This window comes from Diabrotica virgifera, chromosome 1 (assembly GCF_917563875.1).
Source record: "Diabrotica virgifera virgifera chromosome 1, PGI_DIABVI_V3a".
NCBI lineage: Eukaryota > Metazoa > Arthropoda > Insecta > Coleoptera > Chrysomelidae > Diabrotica > Diabrotica virgifera.
The window spans coordinates 301,855,348-301,883,311 of record NC_065443.1 but is presented as its reverse complement, the minus strand read 5'-3'; the positions used below and the strand labels follow the sequence as shown (position 1 = coordinate 301,883,311).

Genomic DNA, 27,964 nt, shown 5'->3' with positions numbered 1-27,964 from the left:
GGGGGAGAGGGGAGAGAAGTCGGTAAATTCGTAGTTTATTAGGTTTTTCGTCAATATATCTAAAACTATGAGGTTTAGCATGAACAACCTTCTATACAAAAATGTTCTACATTTAATTTGAAATAAAAAAGGCCCTATACATAATCCTTCTAAAATGAACGGTTCCAACGTTACGGAGGTAGTATAGTATAATTGGTCCAAAAAAAGGCCTAACCCAAACATCCAAAGTAAAATTTTTCCTCTAACACCAAATTGTTCTATATGGTCCACATATTGTTCAGTAAAAACTTACACCATTTTGAGAGTCCGGTTTGGGGGGAGATGGGGGAGAAGTCGGTAAATTAGTAGTTTCTTTACGTTTTTCGTCAATATTTCTAAAACTATATTTAAGCGTAAACAATATTCTATACAAAAAAGTTCTACATAAAATTTAAAACAAAAATGGTCCTATCCATAATTGTTATAAAATCAGCGGTTCCAGAGTTACGGAGGGTGAAATATGGAGGTTTTCGATACTTTTTATATTTTTTGGGCAATTGATCAGTGGCGGCCGGTCAGGGTCGGCAGGGTCGGCAGTGCCGACCCACACATTTATAGATATAGATTTTTTAAATATTTGTATCTCTGAAATAAAAAAAATCTATCAGATAATACAGACTAAATTTTATTCATGGTTTTTAAAAGAATTTGATCAATCCGAGAGTTAAGTGATCCCTGCGCATAACAGACTTCTCAAAAAATCAATGATCCGAGCCATTTATCTGACTTTTCGGCTAGCCGTCCCTACACGTAAAACTCAACGACGACGTAACAAGTCGATGAGCAAGCGAGAAGCGAACATTACTTTTCTCCGTGGGCAATAGAAGATACGGCATGGCAGGTTACGCGCCAAGTACGGCACATTTAGGTCTGCCGGTCGGTGTTTCATTTGGAAGTATGCATCGGTAGAAATTGTCAAAAATAATCACGCCGTTTTACGCCGTTTAATTGATATTGTAATTTTTTTAAGTTGTCAGGAATTATCATTTAGTGGACATGATGGATCGAAGCATTTGTTAAAAATCAAAGTAATTATAGAGAATTAATAAAATTGTTTTAGAAATACCTATTTACTTTCTGATTCGAAGTGTATTCGTAATACAGAATGAACTACATAATACATATAATCAAATAGTTAAATTTTGAATAACGTTGTTGAATCTGAGATTTAGAAAACCATTTGCTTTTCACTGAAAGTAGATGAAACTTCTGATTATCATGTCATTCATAATTATCAATTATTTTGTTCGATACGCGTTACGTGGTAATATTTATGAGAGGTTTTTAGGTTTTAGAGATGTGAGTAAAAGCAATAAGGCAGAATATATTTTTGGTGTTTTAAAGAACAGATTCAAATTTTTTTGTACCAAAAATAAATTGGTAGGGCAAACTGGGGCAATCTTATGACGGCTTTGCTGTGATGAGTGGTAAATTGAATAGTCTCCAGGCAAAAGTTAAAACTATTGCATCACAAGCTTTATTTACTCACTATTATGCGCATATAATGAATTTAGTTTTACATGATACGTGTAAAAAAATAAAGAGTATCGACTTTTCTTGCCAGTTTAGCTCACCTAAACGGATTACTGCTTTAGAACAAATTTGTTTCGAAAAAAAAGCGAACAGTTTGTCAGACGCGATGAAATTTTAAATCTCGGTTAGTTTTATCTAAGCAGATTATCTCTTATAGTTTTAGTATCTGTAGCAGATTTTCGTGAACAGCTTTTGGAAGTTTTTGATTTTATTATCGAATGCGATGATTTTGAAAGTGGCGATACCTCGATCCGTGAAACAATCGGTTTGAGAACTTTATTAAATACTAATGACTCTTTCAATATTTTTTAAATATTTTTAAGACAGAGTTTGCCCAAGATATTGCTTGTTGTTCAAAATCAGTCAACTGACAATATTTATTCTAAAAATAGAATACGAAAGCTGGTGCAAAATCTTAGAGATTTTCGTAATGATAGTAGTTTCCAATATATACGCAGTGACGTTTTGGATTCGCTTGATATTTCCGAACCACCCCAAAAAAGACAACGACATGATACATATTCTCGAAAAACGAGTAAGTATATCTTGAAATTTTGGATACCTTCTATTATATGCAAATAGATACTCGTTTTTCGAATTTTGAAGATTTGCAAATTTTTGACCTCTTTGACGATTTAAAATTTAAAAGTTACGTTCGCCAAAGAATTTCCAAGATATTTATTATTACAAGTTAGGTACTTAAAAATTATGCTGGTCCAAATATTTTCAGAAAGTGGGATAAATTGCACAATATGTATGTATAATTCTATGTAGTAAGTACTGCAATTCATTACAACAAACTGTTTATCAATTTTCTTATTACCACCAATTTCTGCCTAAAAAAAAACGGGATTTACCTTGTCTCAAAAGAATCAACACGTATTGTCGAAACACCATGAAACAAGAGAGAATGTCAAGTACATCAAATAAAAAAAAAGCAAAAAACAACAAAATCTCCTATGATGAATTAAGCCTTTTAGTTTGATGGTATACCTATATGAGGAGACAAAAAAACCTTGCCGACCCTGTCTCCAAGGCCACGAGCCGCCACTGCAATTGATGATGATTTTGGGTGGTGAGGTTGACGTTTCTTCAAGTGCGTATCACTAACATACCATCGGCCACTGAAATAGCAAATCCTGTAAAAGAAAATTTCTTTCAATCAGTAAAAATATTAAAAATTGTCCAAAAAATATAAAAAGCATCGAAAACCTCCACTTTTAACCCTCCGTAACTCTGGAATCGTTGATTTTATAACAATTATGTATAGGACCTTTTTTGTTTTAAATTTGATGTAGAACATTTTTGTATAGAACATTGTTTACGCTAAAGCATATTTTTAGAAATAGTGACGAAAAGTCTAAAAAACTACTAATTTACCGATTTGTCCCCCCCCCCCCAAACCGGACGCTGAAAATGGTGTAACTTTTTACTGAACAATATCTGGACCATATAGAACAATTTGGTGTTGGAGGAAAACTTTTACTTTTAATGTCTGGGTTAGGCCTTTTTTGGATCAATTATACTATACTATCTCCGTAACTTTGGAACCGTTTATTTTAGAAGGATTATGCATAGAGTCTTTTTTGTTTCAAATTTAATGTAGAATATTTTTGTATAGAAGATTGTTCATGCTAAGCCGCATAGTTTTAGAAATATTGACAAAAAACTTAAAAAACTACGAATTTACCGATTTCTCCCCCCCTCTCCCCCCAAACCCGACGCTCAAAATTGTGTGACTTTTTTCTGAAAAATTATGTGGACCATATAGAACAATTTGGTGTTGGTGTATAACTTTCACTTTGGATGTCTGGGTTTGGATCTAGTTATACCATACTATTTGATTGGGCGTTTTAATGACCTTTGATAATGATTGATAAATTTTAATTTTTAGTACATTTCAAAAACACATACTCTGTCCTTTGAAATTACACTTTTTAGCAAAAACTTTCTTTGCTCATTTATTTTAACTTAGAGAATAAAAGTTTATTATTTCTAAACATATGCAATTGTTTAAACAATATTTCACAAACAATAATCAAATTAGTTTGATTTTTGTGGAATTAAAATTTTAATATACAACACAATATAGAGCAATAAAATAATATAAATATTAAATAAAGATTGGAAGACATTTTGGTGGAAATCAACTTGTGTGAATGGAACACCGCTGTCCTACGCGTAGCACCAAAAATTAATGTTTATTTAAAAAAATTCCTGACGCCGTAGTAGTTAACCGATTTTAATTTTGCAAATTGCAAATGAAAGGTACAGTATTCTTCTATATGTAAAAAAATTCAACTTGCTATCTGTTTTATTGTCAGTTCTGAAATATTTTGAAAAAAATAATTTTTTTTGCGAAAGCTGGATTGCAAAATTTATTTTGCAAGATCTATTAAACCGAAGAAAAAAAATCGAACTTTTCCTTCATTTTTTGACATTTTGATTATTTAAACAATGTTCCGAATCTTTTTGAGTGGGAGGTTAACTTAATTATTATTATATGAGTTAATACCAAGCAATTTCTGCAAAAAAATATAAGTCACCTCTCAACGCCCATCTCAAAACAGATGCGCCCTAGATTATAAATTGTGTCTTTTTTGTTTAGGGACAGTCCGTTTTCTTCACTGACTTCTACCACTCTGTCAATCATTTGTTGTAAATCTTCAAGACATTCCGCTAATAAAATAGTGTCGTCGGCAAACCAGTATTCGCTTGATCTTCAAGGTAGAACAACAGTTTCACTTTAGTAACTTTGACTTTGAGTAGAGTTCGGTGCTAGCCACCGAAGGAGCAACACGTACGAGCGGAGCGGAGCAGAGCAGCGACAACGCCAAAGAAGTGGGAGTGGCTTGACTGGGGACTTATTAGTTCTGCCCTGAATGTAAGCAGGGTAAACAGTTGAGCGCTTCTTACTCTCTGAGGCGAGAAGAGTACGAGGAGCCAAACGGTGGACGAAGTGTACGATTAGCAGGAATTTTCATTCCAACCACGAATGTAAGCGTGGTAGCGAAATCGTGCACTTCTAAGCCCTAGGCTAGAAGCAGAGGCAAAGGCCGTTCTACTGGATGTGGTGAACTTAGGGAATTTGATTTTATTGGATTCTCTGAGACGCCACAGCTAGAGTTCGGTCAGCAGAAGAAGAAATAGTGGGCTCGACGTGAGCCCACTACGGGATACCTACTGTGCCTCCGTAAGGGATGGGTGCAATTTAAAACATTGCACCTCGACACTGCATAGGTGTTGTTTATTTATCAACACTGTTGCAGCCCCGGCCCCTAGGTCAGTAGGTTGAGAACAGCAAGCGGAACCCGTACCTAGTTCTGTCTGGGTACGTGAACAACCGAGCGTGGTGCAGGGAGCCAACCCTGAAGTCGAGCTGGCGTCGGGCCAGTCGGCAGAAAAAAAGGCTTCGTCAAAACTAGGACAGTTCGCCCCCCAACCCCACAAGATTGATAGAGCTAGGTCTCAATCATTGCCCCGTTCTATGGCACATTCCCTGCCAATATATGAGGGCTCACGCAAAGTGGGCCCAAACCCTTTTCAGGAAATCAGCTCTGACACTGAGGGATACTCATCCGTGGATGACGCGAAAAGCGAGAAAGATGGCTTCAAACTCCCCAGGAGCGAGAGGAAAAAGGAGAAATCCAAAAAGAAGAGAGAGGAGACTAAGAAGGGCGGCGAAGAACCCAAGAAAGACGGTAAAAAACCAGAAGTAGAGCCCATGGTAGAAGACGAGGCCGTGCAGGCAAACAGAGGCACTACCAAACGTGCCAAAGAGAGTGACAGCGAAGATAAAGAAGACAAGAAAGAGAAGATAAAAAAGAAGAATGGCAATGAAGACACTTCAACCTTGATAGAGATGCTGAAAAAGATGTTGGCAGATCAAGAAGTAAAAAACGAGCAACTCACAATCGAAAACGAGAGACTAAAATACCAAATGATGGAAATGTCAAAAAAGATGGACGCCATGATGGAGCTCATGAAGCAGTCAAAACAACCGACGCCAGCCCCCGAAACCACTAAGCAAAAGCTACAGCCACTCCCTGAAGCATCAAAGCCAAAACCATCCGCAGGTGAGAGACTGACGAACATTCGAGGTGCAAAACCAAAAACCAAAGAAGATTTCCCAAAATTGAAATCCCAAATTTCAAAAGAAGATGCGACGTCATGGGAAAACCTAGCAAAAAATGCCATGAGGGCTGCTTCCCCCCCAGCACAAGATACCTACAACCTGCCCCGAGGTCAAATCCCACCAATCCATCCAGCCACGAGCGCAGGTGGAGGTGCGCCTCCGCCAAGACGTCCCAGTGTCTCAGAGTCGGAACAGATGGTAACAAACCAAGAAGAAGAAGCTGCCGTGTTGCCTGAAAAACAGGCAATATACCAACGTAAGCCGCCTGTAATAAAATTACAGAGCGTAAGCGAGACAGGGGCAATCCTAAATATAGCCCAAAAGCAAAATGTGGTCACGGTAAACAGGATCTCCAAGAGTGGTAGGGAAACCCTCATCCAGGCGAAAAGCCCGGAAGATTACCGCAAAATGACCCACATAATAGAGGAATATGCGAAGTCCATGAAAGACAGAAGATTACAGTGGATAGCCTTCCCATTTGAGGAAGAAGTAAAACCCAAAGTGGTAATAAGAGGGCTACCCACAAATACCACAGAGGCAGACATAAAGAACGAAATGGCAGCTCAATACAACATTGACTGCCAAGCAGCCAAAAATATGTCCTCAAGAACCGGACCAAGAAGACAATTGCCGATGTTTGTTGTGACTCTGAGCCAGGGGGACGTCGAGGCGGCGAGGCGTATAACCAACCTGTGCCACATGAAGGTCGTGGTAGAGGACCTACGCAAGGCAACAGGACCCACGCAGTGCTTCAACTGCCAAGGATTCCACCATGCCCAGAACGCGTGCCATAAGGATCCCAGGTGCGTCAAATGCGGCGAAGACCATTCCACAAAGCAGTGCCAACGTGCCAGAAAAGACAAAGCGACATGCGCCAACTGCAAAGGCAGCCATCCAGCCAGCTACAGAGGATGCCCTAGGTGCCCAACATGGGGAAGACCACCACCAAAGAGGCCACAGCAACCAACACAGCAAAGACGACCACAAGCAACCGGCGTCTCCTACGCCCAAGCCACCCAGAGTACGCAGAACAACATAGCGATCCCCCACGACGAAGACTACCTAGTCAACTTGGTCACCAACATAGTGACTAAGGTAGTCAAAGAAGTGATACTGGGCACCAGGGAGGCACAGAAGTAATGCTGGCAGACAAGGGATACTTGCGGATAGGCTCCTGGAACCCGGGCAGCATAGCAACAAATCAAAACATCATGGATGAACTCGCCAACAGATACGAGATGGACATCGTAGCAATCCAGGAGACCAAACTGACAAACAACTTCAGTCTAAAGTTCCCTGGGTACGATGTATATAGGAACGACCTCACAAGAAGATCAGGAGGAACGGCCATCCTAGTCAAGAAGGGAATCAAACACACCAGATTCACGACCCCACCACTGGTAAACATGGAGGCAACAACAATAGAAGTGAAAATGAGGCAAGGCGCAGTCAGAATAACATCAGCCTATGTAAGACCGCAAGACCCACTAATGGACGACGACCTCGATGCGTTCCTAAACATCGCTGAGACATCCATAATAATAGGAGACCTAAATGCAAGATCCCCCAACTGGAACGATAGAGCTACGAACAGAAACGGACGACTACTAAATAGCTACATAGAAAATAACGAAGATACACTGGCAATGGGCCCAGAAGAACCAACACACTTCCCAGGAAATGGACTTCCCACCCATATCGACATCGTTGTGGCCAAAAACCTAGGACTACAAGCAGAACTAATCACGCTGAACGAAGGTACAACAGATCACAACCCCATTCTACTGGAAATAGGAACATGGGAAGAAACAAACCCGCCGAAAAGAATAAAAAAGAAAATAAAGTGGACAAATTATAAAAGATTAGTGAGTGAAGGAATAAATATAGTGCCAGTTATAAATGACCCGCAACAAATAGAAGAAAAAGTCCTAGAACTAGAAAACATCATCCAAGAAGCAATCAGAAACAGCACAACAGAGGAAGAAGTCGAGATCCACACGGGAAGGTTCAAAGACATACCACAAGAAATACAAGACCTGATAAGGGAAAAAAATAGAGCGAAGCAAATAGCCAGAAGAACAAGAAACCGAGTAGACAAAACCTGGGCAAATACACTAAACAGAGAGGTCAAAACGGCTCTGCAACACCACCGCAGCGAAAAATGGGACAACTACGTACAAGAGATGGAAGAACTAGACTCAAACATGAAAAATGTTTGGAAGCTCCAGAAAATGATGAGAAGCGACAGAAAACCCATCCCACCACTCCATGGAGAAAACGGCATGGTATATAAAATTGAGGAAAAAGCAGAGGTGATGAGGTCCACGCTCGAAAGAGAATGCAGGTTAAATTTCCACCAAGACGAAGACGCAGACTTCCTGGAAGAAGTCGAAGAACAAGAAGAAAGACCAGAAGACCCAGAAGACATCATTCCACCAACATCACCGGAAGAAATTAACGAACATATTAGAAACTGTTCACCGAGAAAAGCGCCTGGTCTAGACAAAATAACAAATAGAGCCCTAAAGTATTTGCCCAGGAGAGCCATAGTGTACTTTACAAATATAGTGAACGCGATATTAAGATATAAAATATTCCCAAACAGATGGAAAGAGGCCCATGTCATCATGATCCCAAAGCCTGGCAAGAACCACACATTCCCGCAGAACTACAGGCCAATCAGCTTACTTCCAGCGATCAGCAAGATAGTGGAAAGAATCATTCTCAGCAGACTGAAAGCGGAAACAACCAGATTAGATATAATCCCAGAAGCTCAATTTGGATTCAGGGCAGAGCATTCCAGCGAGCTACAAGTACTCAGACTAACTGAGTACATAGCAGCTGGATTCAACGACAAGCAGTACACTGGAGCAGCATTCCTGGACGTAAGCAAGGCTTTCGACAGAGTATGGCACAAGGGGCTATTATACAAAATGCGGGATTATGGGTACAGCGGAGCGATGACGAGGCTAATCTCGTCGTACTTAGGCGACCGGTGCTTCAGGGTTCGGATAGGACAAGTCCTGTCCGACCTCGGAAGCCCGGAAGCTGGAGTACCCCAGGGAGCGGTCCTGTCACCTCTGCTGTACACAATATACACCGCCGATGTACCTAGAACACCAGGAACCCTTATGAGCCTCTACGCCGACGATACAGCGATAGCGGCCAAACACAGAAATGTAGACATAGCAGTGACCAACCTGCAAACAGCGCTAGAAGACATCGAGGAATGGAGCATAAAATGGAAGATAGCCATCAACTCAGAAAAGACGCAAGCGGTACTATACAAGAAGGGAAGACAACAGCCAGAAGAACAGCTAACGGTACAGGACACCCCCATCGAGTGGAAAAATGAAGCAAAATACCTAGGAGTTATCATGGACAAAGGATTAACCTTCCAAAAACACGTAGAAGCCACAGTCCAGAAGGCCAACTTCGCGAGAGCAACATTAAGAGGACTCACAGGCAGAAAAAGTAAATTAAGACTAAAAACAAGGTTAAGACTAATAAACAGCATAATATTACCGGTATTAACATACGCATCTCTCGCATGGGGACAAGTATGTAAAACCCACAAAAAGAAGATACAAGCAGTCCATAACAACAGCCTAAGAGAAGCAGCCAGAGTCCCAAGATACGTAGCAGAACGATTCCTGTTTAGAGAACTGCAACAGGTGAGAGTCACCGAAGTGATGACAGACAAGGCAAGGGTCAAATTCGCGGATCTGGAGCACCACCCAAGCCACATACTGCGAGAGATGCTAGGGTATGACGCGTTCCACCGATGGAAGCACAGACGTCCTAAACAACAAATAGTGAACTAAAGCGATAAAGTGAAAAATAAAGTAAAAGTGATAGTAGTCAGTTCGTAGCTCGAAACTCCAAGTGCCGAAGAAAACACGAAACCCAAGCGTAGGTCCAACATCACGATCAGGTAAGTAAACCAGTAGAAAATTAGAGGAAAAGGCGCAAGCCAAACAAAAAAACACAAAAAAAAATAACAAAAAAGGCGTAAGCCAACAAAAAAATCACACAAAAAAAAACAAAAAAAACCCAAAAAGATCTTGGGCTCCGAGCCATTGTACCGAGCCCAGTTGGGCCTGGTGCAATGGCTTGGGCCCCAAGCAACCAAGCAATTTTAGTTCCCGCGGATAAGTAAATAAGAGGATAAAGGCATAGAGCGCATCACGCTGGGCCTAGTTTTTGCATTCGATTAGGGCACCACAATGGAATCTTATTACCCAGGGTTCCATTGTGAAGAGCATTTGGCTACGATAGTTGTGCCCCCATCGCGCATCAGCGTGCTATGGGGGGGAAAGGGATGGCCTGGGGCATTGGAGCGAGGTGGGGTGATCCCTGTTTTACACTCGGGTCAAAACACCTCGCCCCAATGAATTGTTACACCCGAATGTACTTTTTCGATAGGGTGGACATCTCCCACAGGTCGGGTTTAATCAAATTGCTTGCTTGCTTCGTCGGCAAACCGTATATTATTATTTATGGGTCGACCATTTACTTTTATTGTCGTAATTAGTTTTTCTAGTGTTTCCCCGATTATTTCCTCTGAATACAAATTGAACAAGGTAGAAGACAAGACACAGCCCTGCCTGACGAACCTTTCAATCAGCATTTCATTTGAAAATACGTTCTCTTTTACCACTGCGATCTAATTATAATATTTGATTAATGGATTCGACCGTTACTTGATGAAAGTTCATTTTATCTAATAATAAAACACTGAAAACGTTTGTTTTCTATACTTCCACAGAATTTATTATAACTAAGTGACTACAGATGTTTCGGCAGAGTGCCTTTCTCAAGTGATATAGTTTACAATGTGTTTGCCTTTTTTAAGTCTTCAACTGAAGAGGTTGAGGAGTGGGGAGCTGTTTGTCTCGAGTTGGTCATTCAGAATTATATCTGTATTTTTCAGTTTATTAGTTTCCATAGATTCTAAAAACGATAGCTTAAGGCCTTTATTTTGAATATGCAGAATTTTAAACTCTTCATTGAAAGAATGATTATGATCTAGAAGGTGAAGTGCGTATGTAGAAGTGTCTGTTTTTCTATTGTTGAATGCCCTTTTGTGTTCTGCTATCCGTTTGTCAAAAGTTCTGCCAGTTTGACCGATGTACGTTTTCGGACAGTCACCACACGTTAGTTTGTACACACCACTCTGTAGTTGCTTTCTCTTTCGGCTTTTATTGTTCTTAATATATTTGCTTAAGTTGTTGTTAGTTCTGAAAGCTGGTGTTATTCCTTTCTTTTTTATGTATCTGGCTATTTTTGTTGTTATCTTGCCAGTATATGTGAGAGATCAGAAGGTACTGGGTTCTTTCTGTGGTGGTGGATACACTAATTTCAGGGATTTCTTATGGAGTTTTTGGTTTAAAATTTTGTTAACTGTTTGTTCGTTATAGCCGTTGTTTACTGCTATTTGTTTAATGATGTTTAGATCTCGAAGTTGTTTTTTGTCATGGGAATTTCTATCAGTCTATGTATCATGCTATGGTAGGCTGCTAATTTGTGTTGTGTAGGATGGGATGATGAATTGTGTATAGTTGTGTCAGTATGGGTAGGTTTATGATATACGGAGAACTCATGTTTGTTGTGTAGTCTGGAAATCGTTACATCTAGAAAGTTTATGGAGTTATTCTGTTCTGTTTCTATTGTAAACTCAATATTATTATGAAGTGAATTAATATATGATAGAAATTGGTCAAGTTGTCTGTTAGTTCCTGTAAAGCATACTAGTATATTATCCACGTATCTCCACCAATATAAGAACTGTTTAAATACGGGATGTTTAGAAATTGTTGTTTGAAGTTGGTTCATAAATATATCTGAGAGCAATGGGCTTAGAGGATTACCCATAATAAGTCCATATGTGCATCATATATTAATTCACTTCATAATAATATTGAGTTTACAATAGAAACAGAACAGAATAACTCCATAAACTTTCTAGATGTAACGATTTCCAGACTACACAACAAACATGAGTTCTCCGTATATCATAAACCTACCCATACTGACACAACTATACACAATTCATCATCCCATCCTACACAACACAAATTAGCAGCCTACCATAGCATGATACATAGACTGACAGAAATTCCCATGACAAAAAACAACTTCGAGATAGAACTAAACATCATTAAACAAATAGCAGTAAACAACGGCTATAACGAACAAAGAGTTACAGTATTTCTCATGATCATCTTTCAGTGCGTCACAGTTTTTCGATTTCTTTCTAACGCATTAAATTGTATGTGACAGAAAAAAAAGGCACGTCGGTGATTACATTTCGTCGGTGACATTTTTATAACATTTCTTCTAGTTATTCTAGTTGTCGATAGATGGCGCCGTAATAAAAAAATAATTTTTTTTTAATTAGATAATAATATTACAAATATAATCTGTATAATTTATAAGACTATACAAATCAAAGAAAATACCATTTTATAAATGCAAGAAACACATTTGATTTGTTTTTATTCCAAATTGAAAATAAAATGTGACAACTGTCAGATTTAACTAAAATGTCATGTTAGAATAAATGTCATAAATGTGTATTATCACGGACTTACCCTTTTTCCTATCATTTGTGACGCACTGAAAAATGATCATGAAAAGGACAATAACAAAATTTTAAACCAAATCCCTGAAATTAGTGTATCCACCACCACAGAAAGAACCCAGTACTTTCTGCTCTCTCACATACACTGGCAAGATAACAACAAAAATAGCCAGATACATAAAAAAGAAAGGAACAACACCAGCTTTCAGAACTAACAACAACTTAAGCAAATATATTAAGAACAATAAAAGCCGAAAGAGAAAGCAACTACAGAGTGGTGTGTATAAACTAACGTGTGGTGACTGTCCGAAAACGTACATCGGTCAAACTGACAGAACTTTTGACAAACGGATAGCAGAACACAAAAGGGGCATTCAACAATAGAAAAACAGACACTTCTACATACGCACTTCACCTTCTAGATCATAATCATTCTTTCAATGAAGAGTTTAAAATTCTGCATATTCAAAATAAAGGCCTTAAGCTATCGTTTTTAGAATCTATGGAAATTAATAAACTGAAAAATACAGATATAATTCTGAATGACCAACTCGAGACAAACAGCTCCCCACTCCTCAACCTCTTCAGTTGAAGACTTAAAAAAGGCAAACACATTGTAAACTATATCACTTGAGAAAGGCACTCTGCCGAAACATCTGTAGTCACTTAGTTATAATAAATTCTGTGGAAGTATAGAAAACAAACTAGACTAAGAGCCGCTATAGGTGAAATTTCTTAATCATTTTAGGCACGATGGGACCCTATAACTTAAATAGTAGAACCTAAAAGAAAACGTTTGAAAACTGTGCCGTCACTTTTCAGTGGCACATGCGTCGACAGTGGCGCATCAAACTTTCCACTTATGGACGGGATAAATAAATTAAAAGTTAACAGAACTTACTAACAGAATTTATTTTTTTTATTTTTTTAAGTTCTATGTGATTAACACATAGGATTCATCGTGATTTTAACCCACCACCCCCTTCCCCCTGCCTCCACCATCAAAAACTTCATTTTTCGTTTTTATTTTTTTTGTGGAATACAATCAATTTTAAAATTTCAAAAATTCACACGCATAGTTGAGGCTTTTATAAAACATGCCTATTTTCTATAGACTCATAGGTAGAGTGTACATAACCTAAAAAAATTAAAAGAATTTTTTTTTTCAAAAAAGCGTATAACTTTTTTTGAGGAATAGCTACAGGTCTAATTTTTTCTTAATCTTGTGTGTTTTATCAAACACTATATTTTTAATTTTTTTCAGATTTTTCCGTAAGTCTCCCCACCAACAAAAATCCGAAAAACTGTTTTTTGGGGGTTTTGGGGGATTTTCCCTATTTTATAGACTTCATAATATATCAAATCAATTTTGTTTTTATAGGTTATATGTAACTTGAAGTAACTGAGTACTTTAGAATATTTAAAAATCAGAAAAACACGTTCAATCCCCGTTAAAAAACAGTTTTTTGGATTTTTGAAGGTGACTAACGTTACAGAAAAATCTGAAAAAAAAATAGAAATATAGCGTTTGATAAAATACACAAGACTAAGAAAAAATTAGATCTGCAGCTATCCCCAAAAAAAAGTTATATGCTTTTTTTTCAAAAATAAAATTTTTTTGAGGTTATGTACATTCAACCTACAGGTCTATAAAAAATAGAAGTGTTTTATAAAAGCCTTAACTATGCGTGTAAATTTTTTGAAATTTTAAAATTGATTGCATCCCACAAAAAAAAATAAAATCGAAAAATAAAGTTTTTGATGGTGAGGGCAGGGAGAAGGGGGTGGTGGGTTAAAATTACGATGAATCTTATGTCTTAATCACATAAAACTTAAAAAAATGAAAAAAATTAAATTCTGGTAATGAGGGAGGGTATTTTTTAATTTATGTATCCCGTCCATAAGTGGAAAGTTTGATGCGCCACTGTCGACGCATGTGCCACTGAAAAGTGACGGCACAGTGCTCAAACGTTTTCTTTTAGGTTCTACTATTTAAGTTATAGGGTCCCGTCGTGCCTAAAATGATTAAGAATTTTCACCTATAGCGGCTCTTAGTCTAAACGTTTTCAGTGTTTTATTATTAGATAATTATAATATGTAGATAGTGCTGCTTTGTTATTTGTTATAATAGATAGATGCAGGACATTATCAGAAGCCTTTTCAAAACCAGTAGGTATATTGTCGTTGCATTTTTTTTATTTTCTAAATACATATTGCAGAAATATTATACATTCCGATAATATAAAAGAATAAAATCTTGTTTTAGAAACATTAAGAAAACATCCACCATTGGGCTTCCTCGTTCGTATGTGTAACAAAGATTACAAGTTGCCAAATGACGATTTTGTTTTAAAAAAGGGAACTATGGTTAGTATCCCTGTCCATGCTATACAAAGAGATCCAGATTATTATCCAGACCCAGAAAAATTTGATCCGGAGAGATTCAGTAAAGAGAATATAGAGAAAAGACCTGCGTTCTCTTACATGCCGTTTGGTGAAGGTCCACGTGTCTGTATTGGTATGTACAAAAATGTGTTTCTTGTTCTAAGTTTTAATTTTTCTAATACGCTTCAAGATATTTAGTCCGTTCCTTAATGGTAAAATATTGCAAAACCTCTAAATTTTAAAGAACCGCTTGGATTGACATGAAATTTGGCAAACACATAGCTAACAAGTCAAAGAAAAAAGTGATATTGTGCCGATATGTGATTTTGCCCTGGGGATGGTTTTCACCCCCTCTTGGGGGTGAAAAAATATTCGTCCAAAGAAAGTCAGGAAATGGATAAACTGGCTAATTTTAAGTAACTTTTGATCTATAGAGTTTTTTCACTAAGTCAATATTTTTCGAGTTATTTGGCAGTGAATATGTTCATTTTTTCAACAAAATAACCACGCTTTTAGACGGTTTTTCGCAAATAACTCAAATAGTAAGTATTTTGTCGAAAAAACATTCTTGGCAAAAATACAGCCTGTAAAAAATTTAAAAAAATGCTGTATACATCACGTCTCTACACCTAGTAGAAGCAGAGTTATAGCTAATGAAAAATAGGTTCATATTCGTCAAATTCCAAATGGAATACTTTAACGTGAAATAACCAAAAATGAAGCACATTTCGGGGAAAACTCATTAAACTTTATTTAAAGTGTTTAAGAAAAGCTTCATTTTTGTTTTATAAAAAAAGTTTCTAGCATCAAAATTAAACAAGTTACGCTCAAAATAAAGTTAGTCCCTTTTGGTTTTGGTAAAAACATCGAGAAACCCACCCCCTAATTAGTATCTTAAATGAACTTAATCGTTACGACTTCACAAGTTTCTTGACTCGTGTATATATTGTTTATATGATCTGTAAGTTTCATCGGTTCAAAGTCCTTTTACTATTGAAAGGGTTGTAGTTAAAAGGGGTTGAACGAGTCACTGATCACGAATGTATGCAAATTTAGAAACACCAAATCTTAATCAATTTTTGTCTAACAGAAAACCAAAAAAATACATGATATTCAGAAAAGCAAATCTGACTTTTTTTGTTTTTCGAGATTTTTGGTATCTCTAACAATTTTTAAGTTATTTTGAAAAAAAGCATATTCTTCAAAATTTAACCAAATTTTTTCAAAAATAAGCACTTTGAATCGATGAAACTTACAGATCATATAAACACAACATAGATAAAATAATTTGTGGAGCGGTAACGATTAATTTCATTTAAGTTGCTAATTAGGGGTTGGTCTTCCCGATTTTTTTTTTTTCAAAAACAAAAGGGACCAACTTTATTTTGAGCGTAACTTGCTTAAATTTAATGCTAAAAACTTTTTGTAAAAACAGAAATAAAGATTTTTTAAACACTTTAACAAATTATAATGGGTTTTCCCCAAAAAGTGCTTAATTTTTTCGATATTTCATGTCGAAATATTCTATTTGAAATTTGGTGAATATGAATCTATTTTTCACTGGCTATAACTCTAGTTCTACGAGATCCAGAGACCTAACGCGTACACCATTTTTTTTACTTTTTTATAGGCTATATTTTGCTGAGAACGTTTTTTTCGACAAAATACTTGATTTCTGAGTTATTTGCGAAAAACCGTCTAAAAATGTGGTTATTTTGTTGAAAAATGAACATATTCACTCGCAAATAACTCGAAAAGTGTTGACTTATCGAAAAAGCTCTATAGAACAAAAGTTACTTAAAATTAGTTAGTTTACCCATTTCCGGACTTATTTTGGACATATATTTTTTCACCCCCAAGAGGGGGTGAAAGTCACCCCCAAGAGGGGGTGAAAGTCACCCCCAGGGCAAAAGCACACATCGGCACAATATCACTTTATTTCTATGACTTGTAAGCTATACGCATGCCAAATTTCATGTCAATCCTCCAAGAGGTTCTTTAAAATTTAGAGCAAAAACCGTGAAAGAATAGACTAATTTATTAGATATTTAAAAGGAGCTTATTAGTCCAAGTAATGAAGCTTAACATAGGACAAAACCTCGCAATTTTTACAGAATGAATCGATTTACTTGAAAATTTGAGAGTAAGTAGTGGATAGTCCAAGGATCAAAATGTTTATGATGCCAAAAGGCGCTTTTACCATAAAGGTGGTTGCCACCCCATCTCGAGGGTAGAAATTTTTTATTATATTTTGGAAAGTTGGTAAAAACATTCATTCTAAGCAAAACACGTTCTATACTTTTTTTGATAGAACTAATAGTTTTCGATTTATTCGCTATCCCAAGTGTTAGTTTTATATCGAAAAAATCAATGTTTTTATTATATTAGTTTTATGCTAATAACTCAAAAAGTTTTCGTTTTATCAAAACAACTTTGCTTAACAAAAATATACCTTTTGAAAAAATAAACCAAACTGTTTTTTTTTTTATTTTCTTTAAGGTCAATAGTCATGGAGCTATACTTTATTATATGTCAGCTCTTCTTCGTCAAATGCTAAATATTGTAGTAATTCAAAGTCAAAAGACGAGAAAACTATGCATTTTTCGAGGATAACTTGTTCAAAGTAATTTAAAGTATTTAAAAATATTCTATCTCTAGAAATAAAAAAGTCTCTAGCTCAAAAATTAAGTTACTTATAATGAAAAGAATGTCAGTTGGCAGTCCCTATTTTTTTCAGCGAAAAAGTGATCGGAAACCACTTCCTAATCACCACCCTCATTAAAATTAGTCATTGACCTTATTTGGTCTGGTTTATTTAGGTATAAGTAATAAGTTCTAAAAGTTTAACCGGTTTAGGATGATTAGTTTTTAAAAAAATTAAGTAATAATAATAATAATATCGTATGGCATTTTTGCCGGGAAGATCCTTTCGGATAGTTCCAGCGCCAATTACATCTTTAACCCTGTTTCAAGTAACTAGTGTCGATGTACACTAGCCCAGGGGGACCGACGGCTTAACGTACTCTCCGAGGCATGGTGAGACGGCTCATGTCATTATTGGAAATGAAAATGGTTTGTCTTTGGCAGGGATCGAACCCACGTCTACTGGCGTATGAGGCCAGCGTTTATGCCGTTACTCCACGGCCGCTCACAAAAAAAATTAAGTTAGAAGCGAATAACGAATTTTTGTAATTTGCAAGAATTTGGAGTGAATCGTAAATGAGTACAATCGAAAAACATTGATTTTTTCGATATAAAACTAACACTTTCGATAGCGAATAAATCAAAAACTCTTAATTTTATTAAAAAAATGTATAGAACATTGTATAGGAAATGTATAGGACAAATTCACATACTTAGGCTCCCTGATCACCAAGGAAAACGTCATGACAGAAGAAATCAAGCGAAGGATAATCCTAGCGAACAAATGCTATTTTGGACTGAGTAGACATATGAGAAGCAGAAACTTAAGCCAACAAACAAAAATAACCATATACAAAACCCTTATACAACCAGTGTTGACATATGGATCGGAGACATGGACCATCTCCAAGACAGATGAAAACCTTCTGCTTATATTTGAACGAAGGATCCTGAGAGGCATATTCGGTGGCATCTGTGAAAATGGTATTTGGAGGAGGAGGTACAACTACGAGGTATACCACAGATATAAACATATATTTGGTGGAAAAGACGTAGTATCTCTTATAAGAATAGGACGACTAAGATATGCAGGACATCTAGCAAGATCACAGCATAACAACCCTCCTAGAAGAATCCTTATGTCACAACCTGTGGGAAGTAGAAATAGGGGTAGGCCAAAACTTAGATGGAAAGATGGTGTAGATGAGGATGGGAGAAAAATAGGCGCAGCAAACTGGCAACGGTTGGCAATGGATAGGACTGACTGGCGTAATAGACTTGGGAAGGTCGAGGTTCTTTCATAGGGCTGTAGCACCATTGATGATGATGATAGAACATTTTTAGCTTAGAATGAATATTTTTCAGCATAATATACATTTAGTCCTTGGACTGTCCACTACTTATTCTCAAATTTTCAAGCAAATCGATCCAAAGTATCGATCCAGTAAAAATTGCGAGATGAAAAGCTACAGTTCATGGATGTTCGCGTTATATGAATATAAATAACGATATCTATTCATATTGAAATTTTAATTAAATTTTAAATCTCCAATGTGAAATTATTAATTAATATCCTGATTTTTGCATACGGCTGATACTTCTTCTAAGGGAAAAATTCACTCATCCCAGATACCTATGGTATCAAAAGGATTTAGATCTGGTGGGACTCTTTCTGTGTTGTCAAGTCCTACGTAACATGGTACGCTGAAGCATCCCCAAAAATCTTCGTATATACATATCTGGACGTCAAGAGTGGCACAGCTTTCTTCACTCTTCTTGGTCTTATTTACCTAGATGTTCATACAGACCTATCTTTTTTATGTACGGAATACAAACAACCTATTACCTTCCTACTTTGTTCAACTCGCCTTTGGATTTCTTTGTTTCTGAGACCTTCTCTGCTTATTACAGCTACCAGATATTTAAATTCTTCAGATATGTGTTTTCTTTTATTGGGATTTAAAAGTTGGCGTCAGAATTCACTAGATATTCTGTTTTTTTATATTCATATTTAATCCCCATTTTCTGTAGGCTGAATAAAGGCGGGTGAACATAAATTCCATGTCATACGAATCTTATGCCAGTACTGCTTGATCGTCAGCAAAGTGGATGTTAAACAGGCAGTCATCCCAGCCTGGGATGAGCAACCAAAGTCAATACATGTACATTGCTCAAATCATTCTCTTGATCTCGCACTGCAGGAAGTTGCCAAAGAAAATGATAAAATCTGTGACATTCTTTGCATAGTTAAGGATTCATCTAATGCTATTTTGGAATCTTCTAAGAGAAGAAAAGTCTACGAAAACGCTGTAGTACATGCAACAGAAGATGAGGTTAAAGAAAAATTGCATAATTTAATTGCAATGTGTCCTACTCGCTGGTGCGTTCGTGTTAGAGCTCTTGTAAGGTACAAAAAAGAATACCCTAGGGTCCGAGAAACGTTACAGAAGATCATTGATGAACCAGGTGCAATATCACCCGAAAGAAAAGTGACAGTACGTGGATGGCTCAAAAAATTATGTAAGTTCGAAACTTTGTTCTACTTGAATGCAACAATCGAAATATTCGGTCCGTGCGAAACCCTTGCTAGAGCGCTGCAATCTCCAAAACAAACAGCAGCTGGTGTGCTTCGATCAGTACAAATATTAATTTCGCAACTGGAGGCCATGAGAACATCAAGCGCGTTTCAGAAGATTCATAAAGCCACAACAGACGAAGGAACAGCACTTGGTTTGAATTCCCCAACTACCACCAGAGCAAGAAAAGTACCCAAAAGATTGGAACACACGACAAATGCCGTCCCATCCACAGAACTCGACGCTGTAACAACTTTCAGAAAAAATTATTTCGAAGTTCTTGATTTGATGATCACCGAATTGAAAGACCGTTTCGATCAAGAAGGACTGAAGACCCTCATCCGACTTGAAAATCTACTTCTAGATGCTCTTCATGGAAAAGACATTCCGAGCTTGGATGATATCCAAGAGCTGAAGATGTTGTCAAGTCTTCAATTGGACCAACGCCCAGAATGTTGTCAAGATTTAGCTGAATTCCTTTCCAAAGAATCTAAAACTGTCAAATCGATGCTTCAGCAAGTCCTTCAACTGCTAATTATCGTGTTGTTTGTTCCGGCATCAGCTGCTTCAGCGGAACGTTCGTTCAGCGCTTTGCGACGTTTGAAGACGTACCTTCGCAGTACTATGACCCAAAAACGTCTTAATCATGTGATGCTTTTACATGTACATGAAAACTTGGCAGGCCAACTCAAACTACAGGACATAATGCGTGAATTCGTTTCCAGAAATGACGAAAGAAAACGTGTTTTTGGTCGAGTGTAGACTTATATGTAAAAATTTTATATGCAAATAAAGCATTTTTGTTCGTTTCATACTATTTTAACATGTTTTATCTGAGCCCACCCATCAAAATTTACCTTCCGACGCCACTGATCCCAGGCAAATTTATTAAGAAGTAAATGAGAACCTTTCCAGACCTTAAGTTTCTATTCCTTAAACCGGGATATTCCTATAACCGGTATTTTAATAAACAGGTTCGTAAAACACTTTGTACTTGTAAAACGTTTTTGACACCAAAATTACAATCGTGGGTAATATATTTGATGAAAAAATAGAACACGTTAGATTTTAACATTTTGTAGATATAAAACTAACTATTATGTTTACATTTTAGGTTTGAGACTTGGAAAACTACAGGCCAAAATAGGACTTATCACTTTGCTGAAAAACTATCGTGTTATTTTCAATGAAAAAACAAAGTTGCCGATCACATATTCCTTTGGCACGATATCGAATGTTAAAGGGGGAGTGTGGGTCAATTTAGACCACCAATTTAGACCCCATACGTAAATGAGCGAATGTATAATACTTCTTCTTCTTCTTCTTCTTCTTCTTCGAATGTTCGATTATTATTCTTATAATTGTAATAAAAATACAATGTTTTAAATCACATTCGATTTGACATGATAACGAGCGATCCACAATTATTGGGATCAAAGCTAGCCGTGCAAAAAATTACGTATGTCTTGTTTTAATCTGAATTTATATCATTGGTTTATCAATTAATTTTGATTAACATTATAAAACATAAAAAATCAGTCAAAGCCTAACACAGAACTTCAATCAGAAATAAAAACAATTAGCAAAATTATAAGTAACAATAATAAATAAAATCAAACAAACTACATAACCTAACTTTTCATGTTAAGTTGACGTACACTGCAAAGTTGACGTAAACTGGAAAGTATATCTGAATTAAGAATAGACATGCACTGTATAGCTATCTCTGTCGTTCAAAGCCACCTATGGTGACAATAATTTAGGATAACACGTTATCATCACTCAAAGATTCATATTATGTAGGCTATAGGTACATACCTACCAATTTAACATACTAAACCGCTAGAAAATTTAACATGTTAATTTCCCCAAAAAACCAAATGCATGGTTATGACAGTAAATCTACTAAGATGTAAATTATAACTGGAGGGTCAGATAATAGAACAAGTCATGGAGTTTAAATATCTAGGCATCACACTATCTAGCAACGGAAAGCTTAAAATAGAAGTGGAAGATCAAGTGAATAAAGCAAACAGAGCCGCAGGCTACCTGAATGAAACAATATGGAGAAATAAAAATATTGGAACAGAAATTAAAGGCAAAATTCACAAAACAGTCATCAGACCAATAATAATATATGCAGCAGAAACACGACCTGATACAGAGGGGACACAAATAATGCTAGATACAGCAGAGATAAAAACCCTTCGAAAAATCCATAGTAATGAACTATGGGATAGAGCTAAAAGTGCAGATAGTTAATAGACGGAGATGCAAGGTGGACAACATTAATAACTGGGTAAAAAACAGAAGAGTAGAATGGAACTGCCACATAAGCCGAATGACAACAAATAGAGTAGTAAGGGCAGCTAGAGACGGTTCTCCAATAGGAAGACGATCAGTGGGCAGACCACGAAATCGATGGAATGACAACTTACTGGAGGCACATTGAAAAAACAGACAGAGCAATGTCTACACAAAAAGAAGAAAGAGAATACGTAAATGATAGAATACGTAGCCAGTTTATACAGTATCTTTAAGTATTATTATCGACTTAAATCGAAGTATGATAGCGCAGTCAGAGTAATTATTTATTATCTCATTCAGGGTACATTGGAACTTGGAACAGATTTAACATATGTTCAATATCAAATGACGGCTTAAAATATAAGTTACATACTATATATTTTTCACAAGGTGCATCTATTAACATAAACAACCACCATGAACACTGATGGAGAACAATTAGACCTAAAGTTTTTTTTATATACAACACAGAGACCCCCACTTGGTCTACCTAATGACTTTTCTTTGACAGCAGGTATGGAAATTATTTTATACTGTTCGTTTAAACATGTTGGATTTGACACAAGCCAGGTTTCACTGACGCATAACAAATCAAAATCAAAGTGGTCTCTTAAGTAATTTTCTAGATTTGAATAACCGTGACAGTTCCAAAAAATAATTGTTTTTAGTTTTTTGATGAATTAGCCAATTTATTACCCTTTTTTGTATTATGAATAGGGGAACTGTCTTCTTCCCGATTGCGTTTTGGACGGTCAGATTGTGTTGAGATTATAGTCGGGTTGCCATCAATAACAATGGTTGGTTGTCCCTTAACATATTTTATTGTTAGGTTTTCTTCACCTTGATCTTTTCTCCTTGTGAGCTCATTTCTGAGCACCCTTACCTATTACTTAAACTGCCAATACAGGTCACGCGGACTATAACACAACTGAGACTGTGTAATAAATTTCGAATTTCATTCACCTATAATAAGGGATGTTACTATTCTATCGATCCAGATAATATTTGCACTGCCTTTAACACAAGACAACTCGAAACTATTGATCACCTTCTATTTAACTGTCCTATCTATAGCACTATGAAACCAGTAGTTATTTGTTTTCAAAGCATGGATTCACTATTATATGCTCTTGATAATCTCACTTTAAACAACGCTAAAATCATTGCAGGGTACATATGGAACATTTTAAAACTCGGAGCGTTTATCTTGAATGAATAATTTTTCATATAAATTCCATTGTGCAATTCTATATTTACCGTTTATTTATATATATATATATATATATATATATATATATATATATATATATATATATATATATATATATGTTTACATTTTTTTTGTTTGTAATTTTTGTATCACTATTATTCGTCTCTTTGTAATGTAATTTTGTCATGTGTGTATTACTTATTTATTACCTATTCATTTTGTTATACTATCTCTGCATGTCACTATACGTATTTGTTCAAAAAATTTTATTATAGTATTGTCGAACAAACCTCTTGCTATGGACTTATTGTATTCCAAGAAGCAATAAATATTATTATTATTATTATTATTATTAAATCGAAGTAAAGATACTTAAATAACGGTACTTAAATAAAGGTACCTGTCGAAGTAAAGATACTCTGTTACCCAGACGCCGCAATACGGGGTCCGGACAAATAATCCCCGGACAAATAATCCCGGACAAAAAATCCCCACAAATTATCCCTGGACAAAAAACCCCGGACAAATAATCCCCGGACAAAAAATCCCCACAAAAAATCCCGGACAAATAATCCCCACAAATTTTTTTGGACAAAATATCCCCACAAAAATCCCCAATAAATATTTGTGCCGAATAGTTCTCTAAAAGATTTCGTGAGATTTTAACAAATTTCGAATTCCAATTCCATGCTGAAAACTTCAAATTTTACATGACAAAAGAGTGTGAGTTTTTTCAAAAATCGCGGAAGATATGGGGAGTGAGCTAAGGCCCCGTTTTCATGACAGGCGCTTAACGCACGTTTTGATAACGCGCGATTACAACTACATACATCTTACTGAAGACCGTTCACATGCTAACACGCGTTTTAGGTCATTAAGACGCGCGTTGGCATGTGAACGATCTAAAGTAAAATGTATGTATGTAGTTATAATCGTGCGTGATCAAAATGCGCGGTAAGCGCCCGTCATAAAAACGGGGCCTTAGCTCATTCCCCATATTTTCCACAATTTTCGAAAAAACTCACACTTTTTTGTTATGTATAATTTAAAGTTTTCAGCATGAAATTGGAATTCGAAATTTGTTAAAATTTCTGGAAAACTAGAGAACTTTTCGACAGCAAATATTTCTTAGGGATTTTTTGTCCGGAATTTTTTGTGGGGATATTTTGTCCAAAAAAATTTGTGGAGATTATTTGTCCGGGATTTTTTGTGGGGATTTTTTGTCCGGGGATTATTTGTCCGGGGATTTTTTGTCCGGTGATTTTTTGTCCAGGGATAATTTGTGGGGATTTTTTGTCCGGGATTATTTGTCCGGGGATTATTTGTCCTAGCTTCTTGAACAGGTAATGGAAATAAAATACCTTGGAATTACACTGTCCAGCTGCGGAAACCTGGGCAAAGGAGTGAGATATCAAGTACAAAAAGCAGATAGACTGACAGGATGCCTTAATAACACTATATTATGGCGAAACCGACATATCAGCACTGGGAAGAAGTCAAGAATTTATAAAGCCAATACAGGGTGATTGATTGGTGGGGTAAAGCTCAATAGATCCGCTATAGTAATAGATAGCAATAAAAGTTAATAACAAAAATGTTAGCCACCTTTGAGTTTCACATTACAAAATTCGTTAGAATGTTACAGGGTGTTCGATAACACAGTGGCACACCAAACCTTTGTTTTTTTAAATAAAACACCCTATATTTTATCTTAAATTCGAAATTATGTTAACTTTTCCATCACAAACATATAAATTTTGTTATGTTATACAGGGCTTTTACAAAGGTATAACCAATTTTATATAAAAATCGTAACAAGTTCAACTTCCTGTATAAATAAAAATAAGCAAAACAGCAATGGTTTATTAATGCCATCTTTTTTTACGTATTGTCAAAATTTTCAAGAATGATTGATAAAGCTAATTTTCTTTATATTGAATACAGGGTGAGTCAAAACGCAAGTACATTATTTTCTCAGTAATTTTAAATGGAACACCCTGTATTTTATATCACTACTAAAAAGTACCATTACCGTACTTTAATTTTTAGATAACATTCCCTATGTCTAAATTTATTAGTTTTCGAGATATTTTCATTTTTCAATGGCCCAGTAGCGTGGCCACCCAAATCACCAGAATTTAATAAACTGGACTGATTTTTTTGGGGTTACGTCAGTGCCGGTTTATGCACTGGGCGCTTGGGGCGGGCGCCCGCGGGCCCGGGCCCCGAAGGGGCCCGTAGGGACCGGTCCTTTTATCAATAAATAAGTAAACTCCGCTAAATAATCTACATATTTTCCAAAATAGAAAAAGCGACGACGAAGGAAAACTCAATGGAGGCAAAGAAAAGAGAGATTGGCTAATATACGACGCAAGTGCTAAAGCTGTTTATTGTTACCCGTGCAAATTATTTTCAATTGAAAAATAGTTTAACTGATTTTGGATGGACCCACTGGTAACATTTGAATAGTTTGCTCAAATCTCACGAAGAAAGTAAATTTTATCTGAACTTTATGGTTACATTAATAACAAGATCATCAATAATTATGACGCTGCCTTGAAAGAGCAAGTAGAACACCAAGCTGACTATTGGATAAACGTCCTAAGAAGAGTTGTTGTCACTGCTAAATTACTTGCTTCTCAAAGACTAGCTTTCCGTTGATCCAATGACGATTTAACGAGTCGTCGTAAAGGAAATTGTATACTAGGCTAAATTTGACTACTTCTTAGCTGAGCATTTACAACGGAATGCGAATAAATGAAAGGGTTCAGTTAGCTATTTGTCTCACCGAATTTGCAATGAATTATTGGAAGTAATAAAATCAAAACTTGTAGAAACTTTTGACGCTGTAAATGCTTTAGTTAAAAACTAGGGATCCATCAAACCTATTTTTTCCAGTTAAGCAATAACAGAGACGAAAAATTAGCAATTAAAAAAGAAACCAAGACATTGCAGAATAAAATGGATACCTTTGAGACAGCTCCATTAACAGTGATTTGGACAAAAACTTTGGAACGAGTTAATGCAACAAGCAAAACGTGAACGTGAAGAACCTGTGGACCTGTGTCAATTGGAGTAGAATTAATGACACCTATTTTGAGATTTGTTGGAGACGTAAGAAATATGATAAGCGAAATTGAATAGAAGCCAAAAATATTTTTTACGAAGACGACGATATTTCAAGCATATTCTCTGTTCTCAAAGAACAACGAAGGGAAAAACATTTTTCAATGAAGGAGGTGAAAGTGAAACAATTAAAGGGGCAAGAAAGATTTGGAATTGAAGTATGTATTTAATGTTATAGCCAGTATAATAACTCAAGTTCTTTTAAAGAGAATTAAATGCTACAAAGATGTTACATCAGCTGTTAGATGTTTTTCTACGCTAGATAAAGAAGCAGACAATTAATACTTTATGTGTGAAATATAAAAAAGATGTTGATGAAACCAAAGAGAACTTGCATAATGAAATTACTCATTCTATAACATTATGCGAAAAGTTAAATAAACATTTATAAAATTTGGTGTCATCCAGGATGTAAAGATTGTAAGGGCAACAATTCCCAATATTTTACCTTTACTGCAAGTTTATTTCACGATATCAACTTCTAATGCGTCAGGCAAGCGGTCTTTTTCGGTTTTAAAAAGAATAAAAATATATTTAATGCGAAATTGGGCTCAAGAAAATCTAGACGCATATCACTATTGTATTATAGAAAATGAAGACCTGGAGCAACTGAATTGTGATAGTATTATATGACAGATTGCTAATGCCTAGTCAAAAAAAAATGATCTAATTTTTGTCATAAATATGTATTTTTTAGAATATATTTTTTTGTTCGTCATGTATTGTTTTGTGTAAATTTCTGTTTTTTTCTTATGTTTTTAAATGTATTTTTGGAATATTTTTTACGTCTCCTATTCTTCTTGTTTGGTTTAAAAAAAGTATCGATTTTACAATAAGTACAGGTGTTTTCTTGTTAAGAAACTGACAACGAATAGCAATTAAGGGAACCCCTAAATATTTAGCGCCCAGGGCCCGAAGTTAGGTTAAGCCGGCACTGGGTTACGTTAATAATGAAGTTTATAAAATACCTCCAACAACAAGGGATGAGATGAAAAATAGAATACAAAGTGTATTTCGATGTGTTAATTTACAAATGCTTCGTAGAGTAAGTAGCTCATTCAGTGATCCTTTTTAGGCGTGCATAAATGTGTTAGGAGGTAATTTTGAACACCTCATATGTAATTAAATATTAAAGAAAATTTTATTAAAGGTACCTAGCTTCTAATTTTTTCAAACATGTTTTTTTGCAAAATGTATTACTGATAAATTATTTTTTGTTCTTTATTTGTTACATTGTAACATTTACATACAAAAGTAGTGTTTAATTGTCTTCACAAAATGTATTTTGTGTTTGTGTGTTTTTTTTTTGTAAAATTTATTACTAATTTTCTTTCTATATTTGTTACATATATACATAAGAAAGTAGTTTTCAATTCTTTTAAAAATGTTGCATGTTGGGTTATGTTTTTTTTTTTGTAAAATGTATT

The 27,964-nt window shown here is 36.0% G+C and overlaps 1 protein-coding gene across 2 annotated transcripts in view; it reads left to right on the top strand.

Annotated features, from left to right (window-relative positions):
- LOC126879199 (probable cytochrome P450 6a13) overlaps window positions 1-23,754 on the top strand; it is a 30,533-nt gene extending 6,779 nt beyond the window's left edge. For both annotated transcript variants that reach the window (XM_050642252.1, XM_050642251.1), the window contains exons 3-4: window positions 14,557-14,808; window positions 21,009-23,754. In XM_050642252.1, the coding sequence (XP_050498209.1) occupies window positions 14,557-14,808; window positions 21,009-21,184 (428 nt within the window). In that variant the 3' untranslated portion in view covers window positions 21,185-23,754. The remainder of the gene's footprint in view (window positions 1-14,556; window positions 14,809-21,008) is intronic.
- The last annotated feature ends 4,210 nt before the right edge of the window (window positions 23,755-27,964 follow it).